Source organism: Scaptodrosophila lebanonensis, unplaced genomic scaffold (genome assembly GCF_003285725.1).
Source record: "Scaptodrosophila lebanonensis strain 11010-0011.00,11010-0021.00 unplaced genomic scaffold, SlebRS2 tig00000043-arrow-pilon, whole genome shotgun sequence".
NCBI classification, from domain to species: domain Eukaryota; kingdom Metazoa; phylum Arthropoda; class Insecta; order Diptera; family Drosophilidae; genus Scaptodrosophila; species Scaptodrosophila lebanonensis.
In genome coordinates this window covers 1,396,566-1,420,817 of record NW_022060545.1, presented here as the reverse complement: position 1 = coordinate 1,420,817, position 24,252 = coordinate 1,396,566, and the positions used below count along the sequence as shown (strand labels likewise).

Sequence of the window (24,252 nt, the reverse complement as noted above, 5' to 3'; positions counted from 1 at the left end):
GTTTAAATCTTTCTTGTAAAATTGGGTATAAAACTCTTTAAATACATTTTTTACTATCGGGAACAATTGTAAATTTTAGTAAGTATAAAGATTTAAGCACTACAACAATAGATCTTAAATTTCTCAACGATATTAATATTTGGTGTATAGTACTTTCTTTCACGTTTTTGCCTCACTTGGTTTTAGAAAATACCCATGCTGACATTCTACGTCAAATAAAAATATATAACAATTTTATACCAATTATATGACATTCATATGCAAACTATAAATACATATAAACATCGCATAGAAGTATGAGTAGTATATGTGTATGGGTTTCAGTTTTCAAAGCGGTAACGTGTTTGCGCTCTATCTGTTTATAGACTTGTTTATTTTATAATTTAAATAAAGTAAAGCGGTTTTTTTCTTTTTTTTTTTTTTTGGCTTTAAACTACTTTGAGAAGCCGCAATCGCAAAACTTAAATAAAATACAAATAAAAATCTTTTTATACACATATTATGTGTTTCGTAATTTGGCGACGCCGACTCGATATCTTCTGCCAGACCCCGGACAAGAGACCAATGGCGAATGCTGTCAAGCAACACAAATACATAGGCATGCTAATCAACACCGCCAGCGGCAACAACTCTTAAAAAATTAAAAATAAAAAGCCACCAAGGCAGAAAAACCGATCAAACGAATGAACAACGACTGGGGCTAGAAGACAAATCGTGGCAGAGCTGTTTGGTGGGACACCAGCCCCAAAGCCGAGCCAAACCAAGCCTAAAGCCAGCAATCGAGTGAGTGAGTGGCAAGTCAAAAATAAAAAAAACTTGTCTTGCCAGATTTTCAGTTGGATTTCTTATTGGAGCAGCAACGACCACGACGCCGACGATGTCAGCTATTTGGAACTGGACTAAAAACGGACTTGAAAGCAACGGTGGCTGCTGGGGTTGCCAGAGCGGCAGCGAGAGATTGGCTGCTGACTGATCAACGGACTGGTATTTCCCACTCTCTTACTTGTTATAAATTTTGCTGGTCTTACTGACACTGCCGCGATGCTGTTGCTGACTTTCATGATAAAAAATGAATATACATACATTTTATATACAATAATTATTGTCTGTCCGTATGGGTATATCTTTGAAAATGACTGAAGGTCAGTCAAATTGAGCGTACAATCAACTTTTTAATATTTCATTATATTTTAAGGTTGATGCTTTTATTGTTGTTGGCCTTTTTCCTTTTGAGTGCATAATCATGCCTCAAATTCAATTTTCTGCACAACTAACAAATACATACATATTTAATTTTTACAACATATAATTGCAAGTACATGTTTCTTTCAACCAAGACATTTACTTCCCGACAATTTAACTATGAAAACATTTTTCCTTCGCAAACCCAGAGTGTATTTATTTCGCAAGGGAACAATTTTAACATGGAATAGTCGCAAGGTTGAAAAATTTAAAGTATTTGAAAGATTAACCTATTCGTAGAACGGCCAAGCGCAAAAATTTTTTATACCTTTAGATCATAAATTTTATGAAGAAGTTGTTTCTATTTATTTTAGAAATGGTTATGCATTAATAAAATGAGAATTTAAATTAATTAAGGAACTAGAAGGAACAGGCGGCTGTTAAATAGTGCATACTTTTTTATTGTTATACTTTTTGCACAGGCTGTTAACTCCATTAGCGACTGTTGTTCTTCAGTGGGCCATATTATATGAGCTTTTTACGGCGAATTCTAATGTTCGCCATATACTCGCAGACTTTTAACATATTTGTTTGTATGTATGCATACATATATTTTCAACTTATTAAATCGGCCCTCACCTTGTCTTCAGTTTCCGGCATGTGCTGCCTTTTTAATTTTTTTTTTGCGTGTGTATAATTGTGTTTAAATACTAACTGAGAAATGGTAAAAGCGTTGTAAACACAGTGCTGAACCACACTTTCGACGCCTGAACACATTTAAACAATCGATATAATTAATTAATGGATAGCCGAGATTAATTTTTTAATTAAAGACATAATATTTAAATTAATTTTTGTTTGCTATGTGCAAGCCAACCTCATTTATACACACACATACGCAAACAATAAGAAACCACGGTATGCAAGTGAAAAAAGATACAAAAATTATATAAACAGCCAGCCTAAGTATGACTAAACCAACCGCAAGCAGCAGCACCAGCACCAGCCCCAGCAACAACACCAACAGCAGAAATAACGAATGATATGTAACAAGTCGAATGGCAACAACAATAACGAGGGCTCTCAACCACACTACTACAGAAAAAGGCGGCGCAACAAGAAAAACCAACAACATCAAATACAACACAACAGCTATATAAAACTCAGTCAGCAACTGCACCGCAACAACAAGTACAATGACGACTCGACTCTTGTTTTTTTTGATGGTAATTTTAATGTTGGTTTTTTGGTTATATTTTCTGGTTTCTCGACTGCAAAACTATGCCAAAGTTAACGACGGATTACAATTATCAAACACACTATACATGTATATATTTACATTTTTACAGCATACATTTATAGAATATATACATATGTATGTATATACATACATATGCATACGTCCAATGGGGTCGCGGCGGTTCGTAGCTGTTATGCGCATAATAATTGAGTTGCAGTGAAATGCACATCAGTTGGTTCCGAGAATCATAATCAGCCCACGCTAGATCAGAAGGATTTGATCGTTCCTTAAACTGTTTGTAACAGGCAGAAGGAGACGTGGCAGACCCCACAAAGTATATAAATTATTGATCAGGATGCGAAGACGAGTCGATCTATCTGCCTGTCTATCTGTCTATCCATCTGTTTTTCTGACTGACCGCACAAACAGCTGGATCTCGGAAACTGTAAGACCTAGGGTCACCAAATTTTATTCCAAGATGCCTTTATGGATACGCAGAAAATGTGTATTTTAGAAAGTCCCTCCTTCTCCACAATTAGTGATTTTCCATAGCTCCCATAACTCTTGGAATTTTAGAATCAAATTTGACAACTACGTCCACTTAATGATAATGTGTCCGTATGCAAAGTTCAAATATGTTCAAATGATAGGTCAATGCAAAAATTGTAAAAAAAAAATGTTTCCGAAAACCACTCCAACATTTTTCAGTGGCAAAAACCCTAGCGAAATGACGCGTTGATGAAAATACACAGAATGCCAGGAAAAAGGTAATTTTTCGTTTTGCACGCGTTATGGATGATTTGACGATTACTATTAAAACAACACTAAAAATTACTAAATGGAAATGCACTTGCGAAGTGATTTTTTAAGCGAAGGTGATCTGGGAGAGCAAATACAGAATGCGGTGGCAACAACGGCCATGTTCGTTATGACGATTTAAGTTTTAATATTTCGGTCTTGTTTTTAAACATATGTTCGGGCGCAGCACAATGCGTAAACATTTCCATATGCAAATATTAATGACCTTCACTTTCACCTCTTCGGTGGAAATACACAAAAAAAAAGAAAAAAAAAAGGCCAGCTACATACATAGTAGTAGCATAAAGCGAGGCAATCACATACATACATATAAGCAAATACATAGAAAAAATTCGTATAACTGTGCTAAAATGGGAATCGCAACAATTAGGCCAGTTATTAGCAATAATTATAAGTAATTTGACGAACAAGGAAAGAAAAACGACAACGTTGCGCACATATCGATAAATGCCTGCGCGGCACAGTGGGTACAAATCGAATGCTGAAAGTTAAGTTCCCAGAGGTAGTAAAAATGCATATTACGAATTCTGTGAAATAATTATCAATAGCACTCAAATATAATCTCATACAGCGTTCACAGGAGAGAGCAACAGCAAGTGATCTCTCACAGAGAGTAAATGGATATGTATGTATGTATGTGTGTGCCTGCGACAAATGAACTGAAACAAAACAACAAGCAGCGAGCGGCAAGCGGCCTTCTCCGCTCGTGATCGAGCAGCAAAAACAACACAATTACTGTAAATAGGTGAAAAAGACAACACAGCAGCAGTTGCACAAACATACATACAAAGATATGTATGTATGTACACGCATTAATACACCCATGTATGTACAAGCATTAATACACACGTACATATTTATAAATATGTATGTACCTTATGTATGTATATACATACACACACAGAGAAAAGGTATTACGGTAATCAATGTCAAATGCTGACGTTTTTTTATTCGGTCTTGACTCTGACTAGCGGAGGCTTTAGATTATTTGTATATAGACGACAAAAACATAACCAGCAACATTTAAGTAAATAGAATTTTGTCGCTCAATATATGGGGATTGTCAATTTGTAATTACAAATAAATGTATTTATGTACATATGTATGTATGTATGTATATATGTATATGTATGAATGCGAATAGTTTGCAAATCTACCCAATTTAGTTAGCTACTGCTAAAAGAAATAACCAAATCGGAAATACAAATGCTACTTCATTTATATTTTTATACACAATTGCACAAAATGTGCAATGCTGATTGTACAAATTTTTGGAATGTTAATTTTTAAACTACACACAAACAACAACACCACTTGTTGGGTCTGCTGGGTTGGCATTATATTAAATGCAATATGTGCGAGCGTGACAACATACATGACGATGGCAAAGCAACGACGATCGTTTTACTTGCGCATTCGCAACGTAAACAACAACAACAGCACGCATACAGACGAAGGTATATACATACCAACCATGCCACACAATACTTTCACTTCTTGTATTGAATTTTATTTCAGTTTGCGCTACAAACGGAATATGTGACGCTTGTCGTTGTTGTTGCTTTATATCTTTTTTTAAAAGATTTATGCAAGTCCAAAAATGTGTGCGTGTGTGTGTACATCAACAAGAAATTTGTGGCACTTGGCAACAGCGAGCAGCAAAAAAAGAAACAAAAATATGAAGGTAGGGCGGCTAGCAACCAGTACAAGCCAAAATGATATGCACACACTTGCTTAAGTTAAGCTCAGGTAAACAGTGTGTACACTTTGATCTGTGATCAAATATACCATAAAGCTTAAATAATATTTAAATACAACTAAATAGTAATAAATAAATGCAAATGTATGTATGCCAGTATAGGAATACTTAGGTACACACTTACATACTATATGTACACACTGCACCCACGACGTGCTAACAAGCTTGTTTTCATTTGTTGTCAAGTCGATTGTCGACAGTAAACAAGTACCTATGTGTTTGTCTGTATACCTAAATATATTATACATATATTATTTAGTTGCAGATGTATGCATGTTCACACATGTGCACATGAACTGGCGCAGTTGCCAGTTTACACAGGATATTGACGTTATATGAATTTTCTTTTTAAATAGAACAAATTATCTATGAAGCTCTTATTAAAAGTTTGCTTTTCTATTTATATTTATAAATTGAGGCTTAACTAATAAAACCAAATTTTATTTTATATTTAACTTCGTTCAACTCTAAATATTTTGTATAAATGTTAATACACTCTCCTCAGTTATAGCTGCTCTTTTTATTTATAGCGCTACCTTAACTACAAAAGCAGTTTTGACTGCTTGACCTCAAACGTGATGATCTTGTTGTTTTACTTCTTTTTTCATTTCATTACTTGTGTGTACAAAATACGAGCATATTGAACAGATCTCTGGCATGCACGCTCCCAAAAGCGTGCATACATTTTCATATGAGCATATTCTCGAATATGTATGTAGAAGAATAACACTAAATAAAGAAATGTAAATCATTAAATGATGTTGTGTGTAAAACAAATACAAAGAGAATGTGTCATGTGATCGGCTTGCAGGCTATAATAAGAGCAGGGTTTAAGAGCAAATATTGCCTTAGCCGAGCAAAGCGCATTGTTGTTGTCTAGGCAGTTGAGAAAAGGAAATGTCAAAGAACAAAAAGGAAGAGTAGAACGAGTAAGACAACGAGCCTCGAGAGAGCAGTGATGCAAGTCAGTCTGCTTCAAGAAGTCAAAGGCAACACTACCAGTGCGAATTGCTGTGCTCACGTAAAGAAAATGGCCGAACAGCGCGTCACGCCGCGCGAATTATCCAACCCTTCTCCGACATCAGAAGTGGGATCGGCCTCGCCCCAAAGACATTCTGACAATGATTGGCGAACTCTGTTTGAGTCACAGAATCGTAATTTTATGGAATTGATAAAAGTTATGCAAGTGCCATATGCAGAGTCTCATAAAGAAAAAATAATTGTGTTGCCAAAGTTCGACCCTGACGACACGAGCGCGGACGCGTCTGCATGGTGTAAAACAGCAGACATGATAATGTCCGAAAATCCCTTAGAAGGTAGTGCATTGGTCATCGCACTTAGCAGCTCCCTAAATGGAGGCGCATCGCAGTGGTTGTCCCAGATTTGCTATGCTGGAATAACCTGGCTTGAATTTAAGGAATTGTTTCTGCAGCGATACGAGGGTATAGAGACGCCAGCCGCCATTTTCTTAAACATTCTTAACGGCCGACCGAACGCAAACGAGTGTCTATCGGTGTATGCAAGCAGATTGGTGACGTCACTAATGACGAAATGGAAGCAAATGAGCGCAGAAGAAATAGCAGTCTCGTTCGTGCTGGCACATACCTCGCAAATTGATACGAGGCTGCAGCGTATGGCGTTTACAACGAACATCAAAACACGAAGCGAGCTCCAGCAGCAGTTGAAAGCATACGCTTTTGGTAAACGCAACGTGCAAATCACTTCGGAACACACATCTGGCCCCGAGAAGAAAAGGTACAAGTCGTCTTCTATTATGAAATGCCATTATTGTGAAAAACCTGGACACAAAATGGCAGAATGCCGCAAGAGGAAAATGGACGAGAGAAATGCACCGAGAACAAACCAGATGCAAAGCAATTCAGCAACAGCGAGAGAGCGAGGCGCAGTGACGTGTTTTAAATGTGGCAAGACTGGCCACATTTCAACGATGTGCACACGGGGACTAGAAGCAGCGAGCAAAAGCAACATACAAGAGAAGCGAGTAGATGTCTGCACAGTAATGGAACCAACGGGACTATTGTTGCAATTTGGTGAGCTCATTCCATTCTTCTTTGACTCGGGCGCCGAGTGCTCTTTGATAAAAGAGAAAATGGCAAATAAATTTGCTGGAAAGAGAATTTTCAGTACAGTTATGCTGAAAGGCATTGGTGAAAATTCCGTGTATAGTAATTTACAAATTCATACGACTGTTCAAATATGTGAGCATACTCTGGAAATATTATTTCATGTAGTATTGGATAAGTTTTTAAAGCACAATGTAATGGTTGGTCGTGAAATTTTGAGCCTTGGCTTCGGCGTTGCCATGGACGCTGAAAAGTTCAGTATTTATAAAACAAAGGCTGTCAACATTGTTTCAGATACAACAAATAGGTGCTATCTAGAACATTTAAATAATGATGAAGAATTAAGTGATGAAGACAGAAATAAATTGATAGAAATATGGCAACATTATGCTGAAAGATTTATAAGTGGCATACCAAAGAGTCGTGTAACAACAGGTGAACTAGAAATTCGTTTGATAGATCCAAACAAAATCGTGCAAAGGCGTCCATATAGACTTAGCGCAGATGAGAGAGAAATAGTGAGGAAACAAATAAAAGAGCTGTTAAAAGCTAATGTAATACGTCCGAGCTGTTCTCCGTTTGCCAGTCCGATGCTGCTAGTTAAAAAGAAAGATGGCAGTGACCGCCTATGCATTGATTATCGAGAGTTAAATGCCAATACTATAGCAGACAAATATCCACTGCCGTTGATATCGGATCAAATCAACAGACTGCGAGAAGGAAAATATTTTTCAAGTTTAGACATGGCTAGCGGATTTTACCAGGTTCCCATACATGCTGACTCAATTGAACGTACGGCATTTGTAACAGCTGAGGGTCAATACGAATTCTTATCCATGCCCTTCGGGTTAAAGAACGCCTCATCGGTATTTCAGCGAGCAATAACACGTGCCTTGGGTGAGCTGGCATACTCGTATGCCATTGTTTACATCGATGATGTTTTGATTGTAGCAGGCACTAAAGAAGAGGCATTTCATAGATTAAAGGTGGTATTGGAACTTCTGACCAACGCCGGATTTTCTTTCAATGTAAAGAAATGCACATTCCTCAAACCTAATGTTGAATATTTGGGTTATCAAGTCGAAGATGGTCAAATTAAACCTAATTCTCGGAAGATACATGCCTTGGCAGCGTTATCACAACCGCAATCAGTTACACAGCTGAGGCAATTTATAGGTTTGGCATCATACTTTCGACAATTTGTGCCACAATTTTCAGAGCAAATGAAGCCACTATATCACCTCACCTCCAAGAATGGTAGCTTCCATTGGAAGCCAGAACACGAGTGTATACGTCAAAAGATTATTACCATATTAACTAACGAGCCGGTTTTGATCATTTTTGATCCACAGTATCCCATAGAGCTGCACACTGATGCGAGCTCAGAAGGCTATGGAGCAATACTTATGCAAAAAGTAGAAGGCAAAACAAGGGTAGTCGAGTATTATAGCAAGTGCACAACCAGTACGGAATCCAAGTATCACTCGTACGAGTTGGAGACGCTAGCCGTATTTAATGCAGTTAAACATTTCCGTCATTATCTTCATGGAAAGAAATTTATAGTGTATACGGATTGTAACTCATTAAAGGCTAGTCGTTCCAAAATTGATTTAACTCCACGGGTGCATAGATGGTGGGCATATTTACAATCATTCGACTTCACAGTCGAATACAGGAAAGGGAATCGCATGTTGCATGCAGATTTTCTTTCAAGAAATCCTATCCCTGCTGAAGCAAAGACCGTCAAAAATATTACTGAGAAACGTGTAGACTTGGCTGAGCTGACTGACAATTGGCTGATTGCTGAACAACAGCGAGATCCAGATTTGTCTGTTTTAATTTCTAAATTGCACAATAATGAGCTTAATGAGGACATGGCAAGAACGTATGAAATGAGATCTGGTATACTGCATAGAAAGATTCAAAGAAATGGTAGAACGCGCTGCTTGCCAGTGGTACCAAGAGCATATAGGTGGTCCGTAATAAATCACGTACACGAAGCCATAATGCATTTAGGTTGGGAGAAAACATTAGATAAGGTATACACCTACTATTGGTTCGAGAATATGTCAAAATATGTGCGTAGGTTTGTAGAAAACTGTATAACGTGCAAGGTATCAAAGTCATCCTCGGGCAAGATTCAGGCAGAAATGCATCCGATACCCAAGGTGGAAATACCGTGGCATACAATACACATTGATATAAGTGGCAAACTAAGTGGCAAAAACGATTTGAAGGAGTATGTCATAGTACAAGTAGACGCATTTACTAAATTTGTTTACTTTTATCACACATTAAATTTGGACACGGAAAGTTGTATAAAAGCGGTCAAATCAGCAATATCCATTTTTGGCGTGCCTACGCGTATTATTGCTGATCAGGGTAGGAGCTTTGCCAGCGCCGCTTTTCGAGAATTTTGTTCATCACAAAACGTTAATTTACATTTGATAGCTACGGGAGCGAGTCGTGCGAATGGACAGGTAGAGCGCGTAATGGGCACTATGAAAAATATGCTGACAGCAGTTGAAACGAGCGAGCGTTCCTGGCAAGAAGCATTAGATGAAGTACAGTTGGCCATAAATTGCACGACAAATCGAGTAACAAAAGTTAGTCCATTGGAATTATTGATAGGCAAAGAGGCTAGACCACTAGGCTTAGTGCCAATGATAAATGAAGAAAAAGTTGATGTTGATTGTTTAAGAAAGCAGGCCAAAGAAAATATGTTAAAAAATGCTAACTATGATAAAGCTAGATTTGATCAAAATAAGGCAAAGATTGTTAAGCATAAGGTTGGAGATCATGTTTTGCTCAAAAGTGAAGAGCGGCACCAAACAAAGCTTGACCCCAAATTTAAGGGACCGTTTGTCGTGATTGAAGTGCTTGATGGTGACCGATATAAATTAAAGTCCTTGATAAGTAAGAGGACATACAAGTATGCCCATGAGTATTTGCGACCGTTACCAGATAGTCAAGTTACTGCAGAGTTGGAAGATGTGGAGGGTGGTAATGCAGAAGAAGGCATTGGCCAAAGCCCAAGCTCCCACCAGTGACGATGTAGTATTGTCATACACAAGGACCACGCCCGTACCACTAAGTTATACCGATGGCACAAGTGTAGACGGAGGGTGTCTATCATGGCGTGCGGCGCGGTTGTCGTGGTAGAGAACATGTGACTTAAAGTGATCATGTTGCAAGGGCAAGTGGAGTCCATGAGTTGTGGTATGATAGAGAGATATCCAGATGTTCGGGTTTTCGCAGAAGAGTACGAGCTACTGGTTGGCACAGCCGCAAATGTGTGTGAATGCCTGCAAAACCGTCATTTGAAGACACATCTTGCAAAGAAGTGTTAAATAAACGAAGTAACGATAAACTTATGGTAAATTGAAGCGCAATACTTGAATTGATTGACTATATATAGTATAATAAAAAAAAAAAAAAAAAAAAAAAAAATATTGAGCAAGGCATGAAGCCGACGTTTGAATAAGTTTTGTTCGAATAAGTTTTATTTGAATAAGTTTTGTTTTGCTAATTTCATTATGATAAGATACTACACGAGGACGTGTAAGAGCCAGGAAGGCCGTGTAGAAGAATAACACTAAATAAAGAAATGTAAATCATTAAATGATGTTGTGTGTAAAACAAATACAAAGAGAATGTGTCATGTGATCGGCTTGCAGGCTATAATAAGAGCAGGGTTTAAGAGCAAATATTGCCTTAGCCGAGCAAAGCGCATTGTTGTTGTCTAGGCAGTTGAGAAAAGGAAATGTCAAAGAACAAAAAGGAAGAGTAGAACGAGTAAGACAACGAGCCTCGAGAGAGCAGTGATGCAAGTCAGTCTGCTTCAAGAAGTCAAAGGCAACACTACCAGTGCGAATTGCTGTGCTCACGTAAAGAAAATGGCCGAACAGCGCGTCACGCCGCGCGAATTATCCAACCCTTCTCCGACATGTACATTTTTTGCTCACGAAAAAGGTGATTTTTTGCACGCTTTAAAAAAGTTCAAATTATTAGTTGTGTGTGTGTGTACTAATGACACGTACAAAAAGTATACAGAGAGAGCTTATCTACGTAGCACAAACAGACGCAAAGAGCCACAACTATAAATAATACAAATACACGCAACATGCGTATGTATGTATGCATCTTACGTTTGTACGTCACAATGGGCCCTTTGATGAAGAGGTTGGACTATGGTATTGAGTTCGCGCCTGGTATAAAATCGCCGATTAGGCGTCTATTCATTAGTAATTTAAGTTAACTCAACACATTGCGTATCTATAACATATTCAAAGCAAGAGCAACAAATCAAGAAAATGAGTTACATGTTTTATTCGTCTGTGCCGATCCTGTATACCCTTTATTTTGCAAGCTTTATTCCTCTATGGTTATGCTATGTTAATGTTAAAATGGTTAAAGGTATTAAAACAGACAGACGGACATCGCGATTTATATTACTATTGTTTCTGATGGGTGTTACAAACTTATGAATCAAAAGCAACATAGCCATCCCTCACATTTTAATAACTAGAGAGTAGCATCAACACTCCCACCATATCTATTTAACACGACTTTCCACATTTTATTGAGTTGCACAGGCGCGTGTTTTCTGTTCGCTCTTTTAAACTCAAAACACACTTCTGCTATTAATCTGCTGACAACACTCTCTCACAACTTGCTCTCTTATTTAGCAGAGTTGCAGTGTTTATGCAATTTATGATTGCATGTGTAATGGTGTGCAATTATTTTACTTTGTTGCAAAATAATATTTACCTACATATGTATAGACAATGACTAATGTGTAACGAATCGAATGCTAGAGTTGTGCGTACCCTAGACTCATGTATCCTGCCTGTACTAATTAATTAATTAAATGTTGAAATTGTTTTCAGTATGCATTTGAGTTGACAGCTGCTGGTTTGAGATTACAGGTGTAATCTGAATGTATGTAACTTTCTTTAGAAATGTGTAATTTGGGTAAGATTTGGCACATAGTTAATTAAATAAAATCCTCTTTGTGATTGATAAAGAATTACAGAAGTTATAATGAAGTCATTTTCGGAGAAGTGTGGGAGCAGGAGATCCTGCGCACAAGTTTAGTGCATGGAGTCAGAGGTTCGGACAGGTCTACATTTATTATGCAAAATATGTTTCAAAACTCAACACGCTTACGGCAAACTTTAACCAATGTAAGCGCAGCATGTAATCCAAATTAAAACGAAATGAAAAACCGGCATATGAGAATATAGAGCCCACAACACACATGAATAAAATTAAATAAAATTGTATAGAAACGCAGCAGCCGATACACCTCTCAGCCACGCACACGCTATCTCTCTTCGCATTGCTTGGTGAAATCAAAGACAGAAAATACGAGCAACCTCCCATACATAAAAGATCACACAGGCGCATTAAATTTTTTTTCTTTCTTGGCTTTCTTGCAAGGTGTGCGCCATTGCTGTTGTTGGTGGTTGCGCGCTACGGCTGGCTACGTGCAGACAGCTGTTGGAATGTCTCGTTGCGAAACAGACGGCAACGGCAACTAACGGCCAAAAACAAGTGTGTATGTTTGAATGAGCTGACGTCACAGTTTGCTTCTTTTTTTTTTCGTGTAGCATCAATTTCATTCGAAGGCACCCAAAGTAAAAACAATCAAGCATGCATTGTGTCTATGGGAAAATTACAGATTTCATTTTCTGCGCAACCTCAACGACGACAAATTTTTCGATAAGCTTTAAAAGCCTATGGCGTCTATGTGTATCGATAGCGCAGAATTTAAAATAGGTTGTGGAAAATGGCTACCTACGTAAATCTGACAATGCGGCGCAGCTACACCCAATAACTTTAAATTCATTTTTTAAAATATATGTTCTATTTCTAATTATTGGCGATATTTATTTAAGGTATCTCCAAAAACAATATGAGTCTTGATAGGAGACTTCAAATATATTATTTAAATACTTTTTCACAAGCACATCCACAACACTCACTAATAGAAACCGCGGCGCTGCAATAAAACAGCTGCGGAAAAGTCCAATGAGTTAGAAGAAAGAGGAAGGAGGTAGGGTGCGAGCAAAAAACGTCAGCTGCGTCGAACAAACATACGTCGGTTTTTTGTTGTTTTTTTTTTTTTTTTTTTTTTTTGCAAGAATGTTCGTCAATAGAACTCTTGCGTTCCAGCAAATTCTTTTGTCTGGTCTACCTGTGCGCTGCTTCTTTCTTGTGAGATTTGTTTGCATATTTTTCACGATTAGTTGCCAAATATGCAGTGCATACATACATACATTATGGTAAAAGCAACAAAGTTGATTATGCTTTTTTCTTTTGTATTATTATGTTGTTGTTGATAATAATGTTGTAAAGAAATTTAATTGGAAACGCGTAAATTGACAATCGGAACCACTTCGCATACGGACTAAAATCGACGACGACAGCGACGAGTGCGGTGGTTGAGCGAGAAACAGAGACGGGAGACGAGAGATGGAGCGCGCGTGCACAAAACGCACACACACACATTCACGCACACGCAAACTTATATACAATATATTGGTAAGCTTGTTGAAAACGGGGGGAGCCAACGCGGCGGTGCAAATGGAAACTGGCGAACAAACGAGTCTACTTACACACACACTCTCATTGAATTACATACATATATATAATTTTTTATGAGCATGTGTGCGTGTATATAAAATATAAAACACGGCTGCGACGACAAAGCGACAGACAAATGTAAATGGTGGCAAAGTCTATGCTACAGTGAGATAGACAGACGAAAAGTCCGTAAAACCGTCTAACCGACCGACACACACACACAATGTGGAGAAATCAATCAAGTGAACAGCGCGCAGCGAGGGAGTGGAAAAAATCACATATGTATTTTATTTTCAACAGTGTGAATGCGACGAAATTTTTCAATATTCAAACATTATTTCCTTTTCGCATACGTATTTCTTTTGAAATTTGCTTACACAATATTTTATAAAATTGCAGTAGTTTTTACATAATTTACGCACTCTAGTTTACACTGAATTGAGCACTTGCGAATGATGCCACTTTTTGTTTCGTTAATAATGCACGTATTCCCCTTAAGTTTAACTTTTTTTAAATTTACAATGTAATTTTCAACAAAAAATGTAGTTAAAGTCAGAAATCACGTCATGGCTGCCACGTCCAAGCAACAATGAATCGTACAATTTCCAAAGCGGCCCACTTCACGCGTTATCGTCGGTTGCGGTTGCGAGTGCGTTTGCGAGGTGAGAGCGAGTAGTGCGGCGCAGTGCCAAGCAGAGATGAAAATCGATCAGTGTGCACACACTGAATATGTCATTATATCGGGCTAACACGTTGGTTAGAGCAAAGCAGCTATAGAGTTTTGACGGAACAGTTTTAGGCGCAAATAAGGTGCAAACACTTGTTTTGGTATTTTTTGATGGTATTTTGAAAGGTGCCGCAGTTTCGCAAAACGAAATATACAATTTGCACAATAAGCAAGTCATATAATTGTTGAACTTTTTAGGAACCATAAATTTCAGACTGTTTTTTAATTCTTCGCAACAGAGACTGCGCCATTAATGTATCTGCCAAGATAACATGATTCATAAGTACTTTCGTAACCTTGCTATGTGAGCAGTTAAACAGCATATGGTACCTACCATGCATAAATACATATGTATATCGACAAAAGTAAGCGTTCCACACATGTATGTATCACAACAAAAAGCCCTTTGCAAACCCAAGTGTTGCACGCGTAAAAGGTTCATTCAAGTTCAAGTGATGGAATTATTAAACTTATTTTATTTACAGTTTAAGTGTGTGCATTCGAAAAGCAACAGACACACATGTTTAGGCGCCTTCGTGTCCGCAACCAAGCACATACATATATATGTTGATGTGCGACCGGGATGGCTATATAACGCCGGTGCTGCATTTGCGAAACACGAGCACAAGAAATGCAATAATAAATTTGTGTAGAATGAAGGAAAGGCAAAATAGAAAAAGAAACGCGCTTTACATTTCACAATATTACTAAAATTATTAAATATAATAAATGCTAGTTAAAATTAAAGCCACAATAAATATTAAGAGGAATAATAACAAAAGAAATTGGTTATGGCGGTGGCAAGACAAAAACTGTCGGCAACGCGCTGACGCCTGCTTACTTGCTTTGAACATGACCACGGTTCGTATTCGTATTCTACATTTTTTTCATACACGCTAAATTTTTCAGCGAGAAGTTCATATTAAAACATATCACTCACCCTGGAAATTGTCGTCATTTTCTTCTTCCGATGCCATGTTTGCAATTAATTGCAATTTTAAAGCAACCTATTCTTAATAAAACCGCTTTATTTCCACAACAAATAATCAAAGCACACACAGACACGACGAGAAAAAAATAGACTAAAATGTTGTGTTTGGGGATGCGTTATCGCGATATCGATAGTACACATCGATGCGCATGCGACCAGTTGTCGGGGATAATAGTGTTGCTAATTTAGCTTTATCCCGTCAGATTTTGGGGTCTAAAATCTGGTTACGGCTGAAATTAGAAACACCGGTTGACGGAAATTGTAGCTTTTTAAATATTAGCAGATCGCCTTACGAAAATATGTCTGTAGTTTTTCACTGTACTTATGTCGATCTGACCAAACTCTATTCTATGTCTACTATTTATTTCTGTATGTTAAGTTCACTTTGAAAATGAGAGACTAGTAATGACTAGAAGACACTTCGCTTTATTTAAAAATTTAGCTTTCTACCAGATGTATAACAATATATTCAACTTTTTCAATATTTTGTTAGTAATCTAGCATTTTTGACATTCAAGTGCGTCAGCCCTCGTCACAATCGGTCGGCCATGTTGGCTAAAGAAACGACAGCTCTCTATCGGGTGACAGCCCATATTTATGAGCAATATAAAGTAGGCATAATGTCCAATTCTAATTACCAAAGAAATGAAAGAAATATAACATTATGCTACTGTTTTAGTACTGTATGTATTTTCTAATTTAAGAAAATTCAGAATTTTGGTATTTATCGATAAAAATACGAATTTATGTCAATGCCAGCTCTTGTCATCTATGAAGATTATGATGGAAAAACACGACATTTGTGTGCGGCAACCCTACCTTTTTCGTACAGCAATAAACGTTTGAGAATTGCAACAAATTAATATTTATCCAAAGAACTTATGCAAGTCTACCAAAATATATAAAAGCATATACGGATAAAGCGGAATGTGCATTGTTTTTGGTAAATAACTTTTACTTTTTAGAAAGACTCATTTAATTGCGAATTATGTCGTCCATTATAACGCGCAAGGATGTCGAAAGCGTCGATGCCGTCGAACAGCAACAGAAAGTGGCCAAAAAGCGCAGTGCGGATGCAGGAAGCGTGGACGCGCCCAAGAAATCACGTTTTGATGTCAAGGAAAAAAATGGCGCTCCTGCAATCGAGATGTCCTCAAATGCTAAGCCGTCAGTGGGTAGTGAGCAGTTGGATGCCGCTACTGCTGCAGCGCTCAGCTCTTCGCAAATTAAATTGATGATGGCCCACGCCCAGCGTGAGATCGAAGAACGCAAGCGAGCATTGAGTAATCTGAGAGACAAAGATCCACTGTTGGCTTCAGTGCCTCAAATAGGCATGCCGGTCGCACTAGCCACGCAGGCGCTAGCCAAGAAGCCCACGCCAGAGGATGCAGATAAGGCCAAAAAGATCGCTGAACTTCAGGCGCAAATCCGTGCCAAGCTTACGGGTAATCTGGCAAATCTTATACAGCCTACAGCTGTAGCGGCAGCAGCTGCAGCAGCGGCTCAACAACAGGAACGGCCCAAACCCTTGATATTGGACGCGGAGGGACGCACTGTGGATAAAAGTGGACGCACCATCAATATACCGACAGTCACGCCAACGCTCAAAGCCAATATACGCGCAAAAAAGCGTGAGGGGTTCCAACGGCAGACACATGGCAGTGAACGTGGAGGTCTTGGTGGCTCTGGAACTGCTGGTACGCTGGACGACGGTGTCAAGTATTTTGATGAGCGAATTACACAAAAGCCCATGGTGCGCAATAAACGAACATTGCGCTTTCATGAACCGGGAAAATTTCAGCAATTGGCTGAACGCATGCGGATGAAGAGTCAGCTGGAGCGGCTACAAAATGAAATATCGCAAATAGCTCGGAAAACAGGCATCTCTTCCGCTACAAAACTTGCTTTGATTGCGCCCAAACAGGACATGCCTGATGATGTGCCTGCTATGGAGTGGTGGGATTCGGTCATTCTAACCCAAGATTTGCAGACTGTAGATGAGACAAGCGGTGAGATAAGCATTCGCCAAACGGCTATTAGCAATCTCATTGAGCATCCGACGCAAATGAAACCGCCAAGTAAGTACCATTTATCTTGACAAGCACCAAATCCAAAAATTATAAATTTCATATTCAACTAACATGCTACCCAATTTTCTGTTGCAGATGAGCCCCTAAAACCTGTGTATTTGCCCGTGTTCCTTACTAAAAAAGAGCGCAAGAAGTTACGGCGTCAGAATCGGCGCGAGGCGTGGAAGGAGGAACAAGAAAAGATACGTCTGGGTCTGGTTGCACCACCCGAACCAAAGTTGCGCATTTCAAATCTAATGCGCGTTCTGGGCACAGATGCAGTTCAAGATCCCACCAAGATTGAGGCCCATGTACGCGAACAAATGGCAAAGCGTCAAAAGGCTCACGAAGATGCAAACAATGCGCGCAAGCTGACCGCCGAGCAGAAGAGCGAAAAGAAAGTGCGGAAACTCAAGGAGGATACCACTTGTGGTGTCCACGTTAGCGTCTATCGCATACGCGATCTGCAGGATAACCAGAGCAAAAAATTCAAGGTAGAAACAAATGCCAAACAGCTTCAGATGACAGGTAGTGTGGCGCTCTTTCGTGATTGTTGTGTTGTCGTCGTCGAGGGTGGACCCAAGCAACAAAAAAAGTACCGCCGACTCATGCTACATCGCATCAAATGGGAAGAGGACATAGTCAAGGGCAACGATGGTCAGGATGTTCCCAACTCGTGTGTGCTCGTATGGGAGGGCACAAGTCAACGGCGGCACTTTGGCGAAATCAAATTCAAAATATTTCCAATGGAGAAAATGGCGCGCGAATTCTTTCAAAAACATCAAGTGGAACACTATTGGGATTTGGCATACTCTGGCGCTGTATTGGAGGCCTCAACAGATCAACAATAAGGTGTACTGTTTTACAAGTAGAGGACTCTTGACATTGATATATCGATATACAAACATATGTACGTATTTCAAATTTTACAAAAAAACAAAATTTGCAAAGCAAATTGGATATCAATCATTGAAATTTAACTCTGAAAAAGCACTAAAATTTTTTGAGATTTTCCTTTTGAATCCAAAATTTTATACCAATGATGTGTAACTTTTTTACTCACATTCATTTGTATGTCGATGTTAACTCAAATGTCATTAGTCCTTGACGAATTATACGAAATTTGTTAACAAATATTTAAGCGCAAAATCTATTAAAAGATATTTTATTTTCCTCTTTCGGTCAAAACAATCCTAGTAATTATCTTTTCGTATAGGGATCCTCTTTAATGTTCGATTGTATGAATTCGTCCAGGCCCTGCTGTTTGAGGCTCTCGATGACAGTTTTGAGGCGCTCATCCTCCTGCGCGCTCTCTGCTTGCTCACGAAGGTCAAGAGCATACTGCTCCTTGACGCGGGCCCTAATCGTATTCTTAATAAGCTCTCGCAAACTTTTATTTATTTCCAATGTACAGTCTAACAGGCGCGCGTATGTTGCTGGTTTAAGATAACCACACTGTTGACACTGCGCTATCTGCTCAAAAGTGTCCATGCTAGCCGTGACTAGAAGACCGTGCTCCCGGACAACTGGCGGTGTGGACGTAGTGTCTGCCGTAGCGCCCACTAAAGCATTGCCGCCTCTATGCTGCCACAACAACTCCTCTACTTTAGCATCTGGATTAACGAAAACATGGTCTCGATATATGCACGCTGTGGAGGCGGCTATTATATCATATGTAGATATGCCACATTCCACCAGAGCTACGCCACAGCAATTAATAGCAGTGCTCAAAAGACAGCCATCGTCATCTAGTATGAGCACGCGTATGTCGAGCTGAAAGTTAAGTAGCTCGTTGCGACACACCACCGGCTCCAGGGCCTTGGTTAGCATGCTACCAAGGTGTCTCTCTCTTTCCGGCGCAGATTCCAATTCGCCGGTGGCAAAAGCGGCAAAATTTACATAGCAATTCAGAACGCCCATGTTTACACGCCGTGCACTTGCACGCATCAATTCATGCGGTGGAGCTACAATAGCCAGCACTTTGGTATTGCCATACTCCATGTATGCGGAGCCGCGCACTGTTGTCAAAACACCAGAGCGTATAACTGTAAAATAAATAACTATGAAGACAGCGTTTGATAAAACAAAATATCAAACTCACATGTGGGCCGCGGCGTGGCGATCAACGCGCTTGGCTTTTCGATGCTATCGAAAATATCCTCGCAGTCCTTGGGCGTAGCATACAATTGCTCTGCAATGGTGCCGCCGTCTAATAAATTATTCTTTGTTTGTGTACCACGCAACATATTTTGTTTTTATTAAACCAATATAAACCAGAATATAAACAAAAACATGTGTGCCGGTTTTTATTGAATTTGCTGCCGTTGATTTATCGATAACGATAATACATAGATGTAACTATTTAGATTGCAGCAGTACTGAAAAGAAACGAAAAATTATTTGTCATGAACCAACACTCCTTTACGTATGTCGTTTGACAGATGAAAAAGCGCTTTGTAATTCTGCAAAAAGAAAAAGAGACGAGGACGCAGAGCTACAAATCCAATTTAATAAATTTTGTTGAAGTTAATACGTTAAAATTTTGATAGAACAAATTTGCAAAGCAAGTAAGTGCTTTTTAGTAACACTGCAGTCCAAAATACATCGCTAGCGAAATCGAAAACCATGACTGGCGAAACCAAGCAGGAGAAACAGCTCCCGGGTGGCGCTGGTGCTGGCGGCGACCCAAAGGAATTGAAGGCCAAGCAGCTGGCGCAAGATGGGAAAGCTAAAAAGGATGACGCAAAGGAGAAGGAACAGCCCGAGCTTTCCGATGAGGATCAGCAATTGCAGGAGGAGCTGGAATTATTGGTACAGCGGCTGCAGGAGAACGACAAGGCATTGTACAAGCCCGCATTGGAAATGATGGCAAAATTGATTCGCGCTTCTACCACATCAATGACATCAGTGCCTAAGCCTTTAAAATTCATGCGCCCCCACTACGACACCATGAAGAATGTCTACAAACACATGCCTGACGAGCAGACGCGCCAGCTGTGCGCCGATATTATCTCGGTGCTCTCTATGACTATGGGTAGTGGCAAAGATTGCTTGGCCTATCGCTTTTTGTGCGATCGCACGCAAAAAATTGGCGACTGGGGTCATGAGTATGTGCGTCATTTATCGGGCGAAATTTCAACCCATTATCACGACACCACGGGTGAGTTTCGCACGCAGCTAATTGAGTTGGTTAAACAGATTATACCGTACAACATGGAGCATAATGCCGAAGCAGATGCTTGCGATTTGCTCATTGAAATTGATCATTTGCATTTGTTGAGCGAATACGTCGACGAGTCGGCATATCCCCGTGTCTGCCTTTATCTACAGTCGTGTTACCCATACGTCCCAGAGCCGGATAATACGATAATATTGGAAACAGCGTTACAGTTGGCACGCAAATTTCACCAGCACACACAAGCAATGCGTTTGGCATTAATGCTCAATGACATGGGCAAAATCGGCGAAATTTTCAAGGAGCCCAAGGAACCGGCTATGCAAAAGCAATTGGCATTTATGTTGGCGCGGCAGCAGGTGTGCTTGGAGTTAGACGAATCTCTGCCAGATTACGATGATCTAATGGAGATTATGTCTAATGCCAACCTGAATAAACATTTCCTCAATTTGGCTCGTGAGCTGGACATTATGGAGCCGAAGACACCAGAGGATATTTACAAGTCACACTTGGATAATTCACGTTCGCGTTTTGCGTCCATACAGGTATGTTTGCGTGTGTATAAATAATTTTAAAATACCTTTCAGCTAGCAATTAATTATTACTATTTCATGTTTTTCTGCAGGTGGATTCTGCCAAGCAAAATCTTGCAGCCAGTTTTGTTAATGGCTTTGTCAATGCCGGCTTTGGTGTGGACAAGCTGCTTTCGGAAGACGGCAATAAATGGCTGTACAAGAACAAGGAGCATGGCATGTTATCAGCCACAGCCTCGTTGGGTCTGATCCTGCTCTGGGATGTTGATGGTGGTCTGACCATGATTGACAAATACCTTTACTCCACCGACGATAACATCAAGTCGGGTGCCCTTCTTGCTTGTGGTATTGTCAATTGTGGAATACGTAATGAGGTGGATCCGGCCCACGCGTTGCTTTCCGACTACATTGAGAATCAGAATTCGTGCATGCGTATTGGTGCCATCCTCGGTCTAGGCATTGCCTATGCTGGTTCCAATCGGGCTATTGTTATTGATACCTTGAAGGCTGTCTTTGCCAGTAATGGCAAGACGACACCAAGCGTCGAGATCTTAGGCATTACTTCGCTATCATTGGGTCTAATTAGTGTCGGCTCGTGTAATGCCGAAATCACGGAAATATTGCTGCAAACGATAATGGGTCTAACAAAGGCCGACTTGAAGGACACCTATGCGCGTTTTCTATGGTTAGGTCTCGGCTTGCTTTACCTAGGACGGCAGAAGTCTACGGAGGCGGTAATGATGACATTGGAAGTGTTGGAGGAGCCATATCGCTCTATGGCGACAACCATGGTTGACATTTGCGCCTATGCAGGCACGGGCAATGTGCTCAAGATTCAACAGCTACTGCACATTTGTTCCGATCACTACGAGACGGTTAATGCGGATGAGGAGAAGGAGAAGGGAAAGAAAGATAAGAGCAAGGATAAGGTAAGTACCCATTGAATCATAAGTTTGCACAGAAGCTAAAGAAGAAATTCGCTTGCAGGAGAAGGAGAAGGAAAAAGAGAAGGAAAAGGAAAAAGAGCGTGAGAAGGATCTCTCAGCCACGCAGTCAATTGCAGTGCTGGGCATTGCACTGATTGCTATGGGTGAAGACATTGGTGCCGAGATGGCCTATCGTTCCTTCGGCAATCTATTGCGTTATTGTGAGCCCGCTATACGCCGTGCTGTACCGCTCGCTTTGGGCCTAATTTCCGCCTCCAATCCTAAGCTTAATATACTGGACACGCTAAGCAAATTCTCTCATGATAGCGACGCTGAGGTCGCACACAATGCCATCTTTGCGATGGGTCTGGTTGGTGCGGGCACTAATAATGCTCGTCTGGCTTCAATGTTGCGCCAGCTAGCACAATATCACTCCAAGGATCCTAGCAATCTGTTTATGGTGCGCATCGCTCAGAGTTTGACGCACTTGGGAAAAGGCACTCTGTCGTTAAGTCCATATCACAGCGATCGGCAGCTAATGAATCCGATGGCCGTAGCTGGTTTAATGTCCACATTGGTATCGCTGCTGGATGTGAAGAATTTAATATTGAATCGTTCGCATTATCTGCTCTATACACTGGTTCCGGCCATGCAGGCGCGCATGCTGATTACGTTCGATGAGGAGCTCAATCAGCTGCAGGTCCCCGTGCGCGTTGGCATTGCAATTGATGTTGTGGGCCAGGCTGGTAAGCCCAAGACTATTACCGGCTTCCAGACGCATACAACGCCCGTGCTCCTTGCCATTGGCGAGCGTGCGGAACTGGCCACCGATGAGTACATCTCGCTGACACCCGTCATGGAGGGCTTCGTCATACTGAAGAAGAACCCAAATTTTGTCAAGTAGATACAAATTAATCAGATGCATTAAATCTATTGTTTAAGGCCAAGCGAGATTTCCCAATCCCTTGCAAAAGTGTATCACCTAGTGTGGAAATGAATTAAACCGCTTAACTAACTGCTCCGTTTTATGTATTCGTAAACTTCATAAATACAAATTACATACTTATATCGAAACATTTGGAAAAGCTTTTGTTATTTGCCCCAAGAATATTTTCAAGGATACTAAAGAACTGATCACACAAGAAACTTTTACAACAATTTTAATAATATTACTCCACAAATTTTTAAATGACATTGCGTAAAATTTAACAGAAAACATTTCCTGAAAGCACGGCACTAAGTTTTCCTCGTAACATTTTGTGTACGCAGTTTTATTCACAAATTAATATAGGTTGTAAGATACTAAAAAAAAAACAAATTAGTTCTTACAAAAGCAGGTAATTCAGCCTTTTCGGCAAACAAAATTCATCTCAACGAACTCAGAAACAAATATATTTTTTATGATTAGCAATTTTTTATGCTTCATTTATGAATGTTAAAAACTCGGAATCACCAGATAGCTCCAACATTGGATATAAAATAAACCTAAATAAAGAAAAAAATAAAATTTTACCATTTATTGTTTACTCTTCCTTTTTTCATTTTTAATATGTTGAGCGTGATCTGTAAAGTCGGTTGCAGTTTGTTGCCTAACTATTGTATCCGTACTATCATGAGACAAAAGTGAAAATTACAATTTTGCTGAATTTAATTACCAACAATAATTGTGAAATTTCAAATAAATAAATCTTGTACCTTTTTGACCCCCAATGCCATCAGAAAATATTGGTTTCAATTGAGCACATCTATTGAATCTGTTAGCAATGCTATTTGTAAAAAGAGGTTAACTAATTAATAGGAACATTAAATTCTCGTGTTTTTTTATAGCCATATATATAAATGTTTTGTGTCTATATTTGTATATTATAGTACATAAGGCCTGCCACGGCTTCGTTTCCCTGTTGGAATGCAATCCACTTCTAATATGGCGCCTTGATGATCTTTAAATTCGTCTCGGTTGACAAATTATTGTCCATGAAACGGAAAACAAGGAAACTTTTTAATAAGCAGCACCAAATGGTTCGCTATGCTTTGTTGACCTCACTTGGCTGATGAAACTTTTCTTAAAACAATATTGTAATAGAGCTGGCTTTAAGATCACTTCTAAAAGAACGACCGGAATCAAACGTTGTCATCAAAATGATGTATCAAACGGGTCT

At 39.5% G+C, this 24,252-nt stretch overlaps 5 protein-coding genes across 8 annotated transcripts in view; 2 read left to right on the top strand and 3 right to left on the bottom strand.

Moving 5' to 3' along the window:
- Positions 1-14,314, bottom strand: part of LOC115622580 (RNA polymerase II elongation factor Ell) — a 29,799-nt gene extending 15,485 nt beyond the window's left edge. The window contains exon 1 of one of the 2 annotated variants that reach the window (XM_030516567.1): positions 14,050-14,314. The gene's annotated coding sequence lies outside the window, so the exon portion shown is untranslated. The remainder of the gene's footprint in view (positions 1-14,049) is intronic. The other variant, XM_030516569.1, reaches the window with a different exon arrangement.
- LOC115622578 (chromodomain-helicase-DNA-binding protein Mi-2 homolog) overlaps positions 1-15,482 on the bottom strand; it is a 38,811-nt gene extending 23,329 nt beyond the window's left edge. Inside the window, exon 1 of one of the 2 annotated variants that reach the window (XM_030516561.1) lies at positions 15,340-15,482. In XM_030516561.1, the coding sequence (XP_030372421.1) occupies positions 15,340-15,376 (37 nt within the window). In that variant the 5' untranslated portion in view covers positions 15,377-15,482. The remainder of the gene's footprint in view (positions 1-15,339) is intronic. The other variant, XM_030516562.1, reaches the window with a different exon arrangement.
- Positions 15,483-15,966: 484 nt separating this feature from the next.
- On the top strand, positions 15,967-18,593 carry LOC115622582 (U4/U6 small nuclear ribonucleoprotein Prp3). 2 transcript variants are annotated; one of them, XM_030516574.1, is made up of 4 exons: positions 15,967-16,073; positions 16,150-16,333; positions 16,403-17,468; positions 17,556-18,593. In XM_030516574.1, exons 3-4 carry the CDS (start codon positions 16,538-16,540, stop codon positions 18,308-18,310), a joined length of 1,686 nt encoding a protein of 561 aa, XP_030372434.1. In that variant the 5' UTR covers positions 15,967-16,073; positions 16,150-16,333; positions 16,403-16,537; the 3' UTR covers positions 18,311-18,593. The 2 variants fall into 2 exon arrangements, with proteins under 2 accessions (XP_030372434.1, XP_030372433.1); XM_030516573.1 differs by having other exon boundaries at positions 16,150-17,468.
- Positions 18,594-18,595: 2 nt separating this feature from the next.
- Positions 18,596-19,763, bottom strand: LOC115622586 (exosome complex component MTR3). The gene is made up of 2 exons (XM_030516580.1): positions 19,561-19,763; positions 18,596-19,504 (listed from the first exon to the last, which is right to left on the bottom strand). The coding sequence occupies exons 1-2, from the start codon at positions 19,703-19,705 to the stop codon at positions 18,660-18,662; spliced, it is 990 nt and encodes a 329-aa protein (XP_030372440.1). The 5' UTR covers positions 19,706-19,763; the 3' UTR covers positions 18,596-18,659.
- Positions 19,764-19,913: 150 nt separating this feature from the next.
- On the top strand, positions 19,914-23,169 carry LOC115622239 (26S proteasome non-ATPase regulatory subunit 2). The gene is made up of 3 exons (XM_030516136.1): positions 19,914-21,179; positions 21,260-22,096; positions 22,155-23,169. Exons 1-3 carry the CDS (start codon positions 20,085-20,087, stop codon positions 22,995-22,997), a joined length of 2,775 nt encoding a protein of 924 aa, XP_030371996.1. The 5' UTR covers positions 19,914-20,084; the 3' UTR covers positions 22,998-23,169.
- The last annotated feature ends 1,083 nt before the right edge of the window (positions 23,170-24,252 follow it).

Bases quoted from the DNA above. Each gene is read 5' to 3' on its own strand.
- LOC115622582 (XM_030516573.1), top strand. From the start codon at position 16,379: ATGTCGTCCATTATAACGCGCAAGGATGTCGAAAGCGTCGATGCCGTC. The intron at 17,469-17,555 runs GTAAGTACCATT...TTTCTGTTGCAG, and splicing joins GACGCAAATGAAACCGCCAA to ATGAGCCCCTAAAACCTGTG.
- LOC115622586 (XM_030516580.1), bottom strand. From the start codon at position 19,705: ATGTTGCGTGGTACACAAACAAAGAATAATTTATTAGACGGCGGCACC. The intron at 19,505-19,560 runs GTGAGTTTGATA...TTTATTTTACAG, and splicing joins CGCCACGCCGCGGCCCACAT to TTATACGCTCTGGTGTTTTG.
- LOC115622239 (XM_030516136.1), top strand. From the start codon at position 20,085: ATGACTGGCGAAACCAAGCAGGAGAAACAGCTCCCGGGTGGCGCTGGT. The intron at 21,180-21,259 runs GTATGTTTGCGT...GTTTTTCTGCAG, and splicing joins CGCGTTTTGCGTCCATACAG to GTGGATTCTGCCAAGCAAAA. The intron at 22,097-22,154 runs GTAAGTACCCAT...ATTCGCTTGCAG, and splicing joins AAGATAAGAGCAAGGATAAG to GAGAAGGAGAAGGAAAAAGA.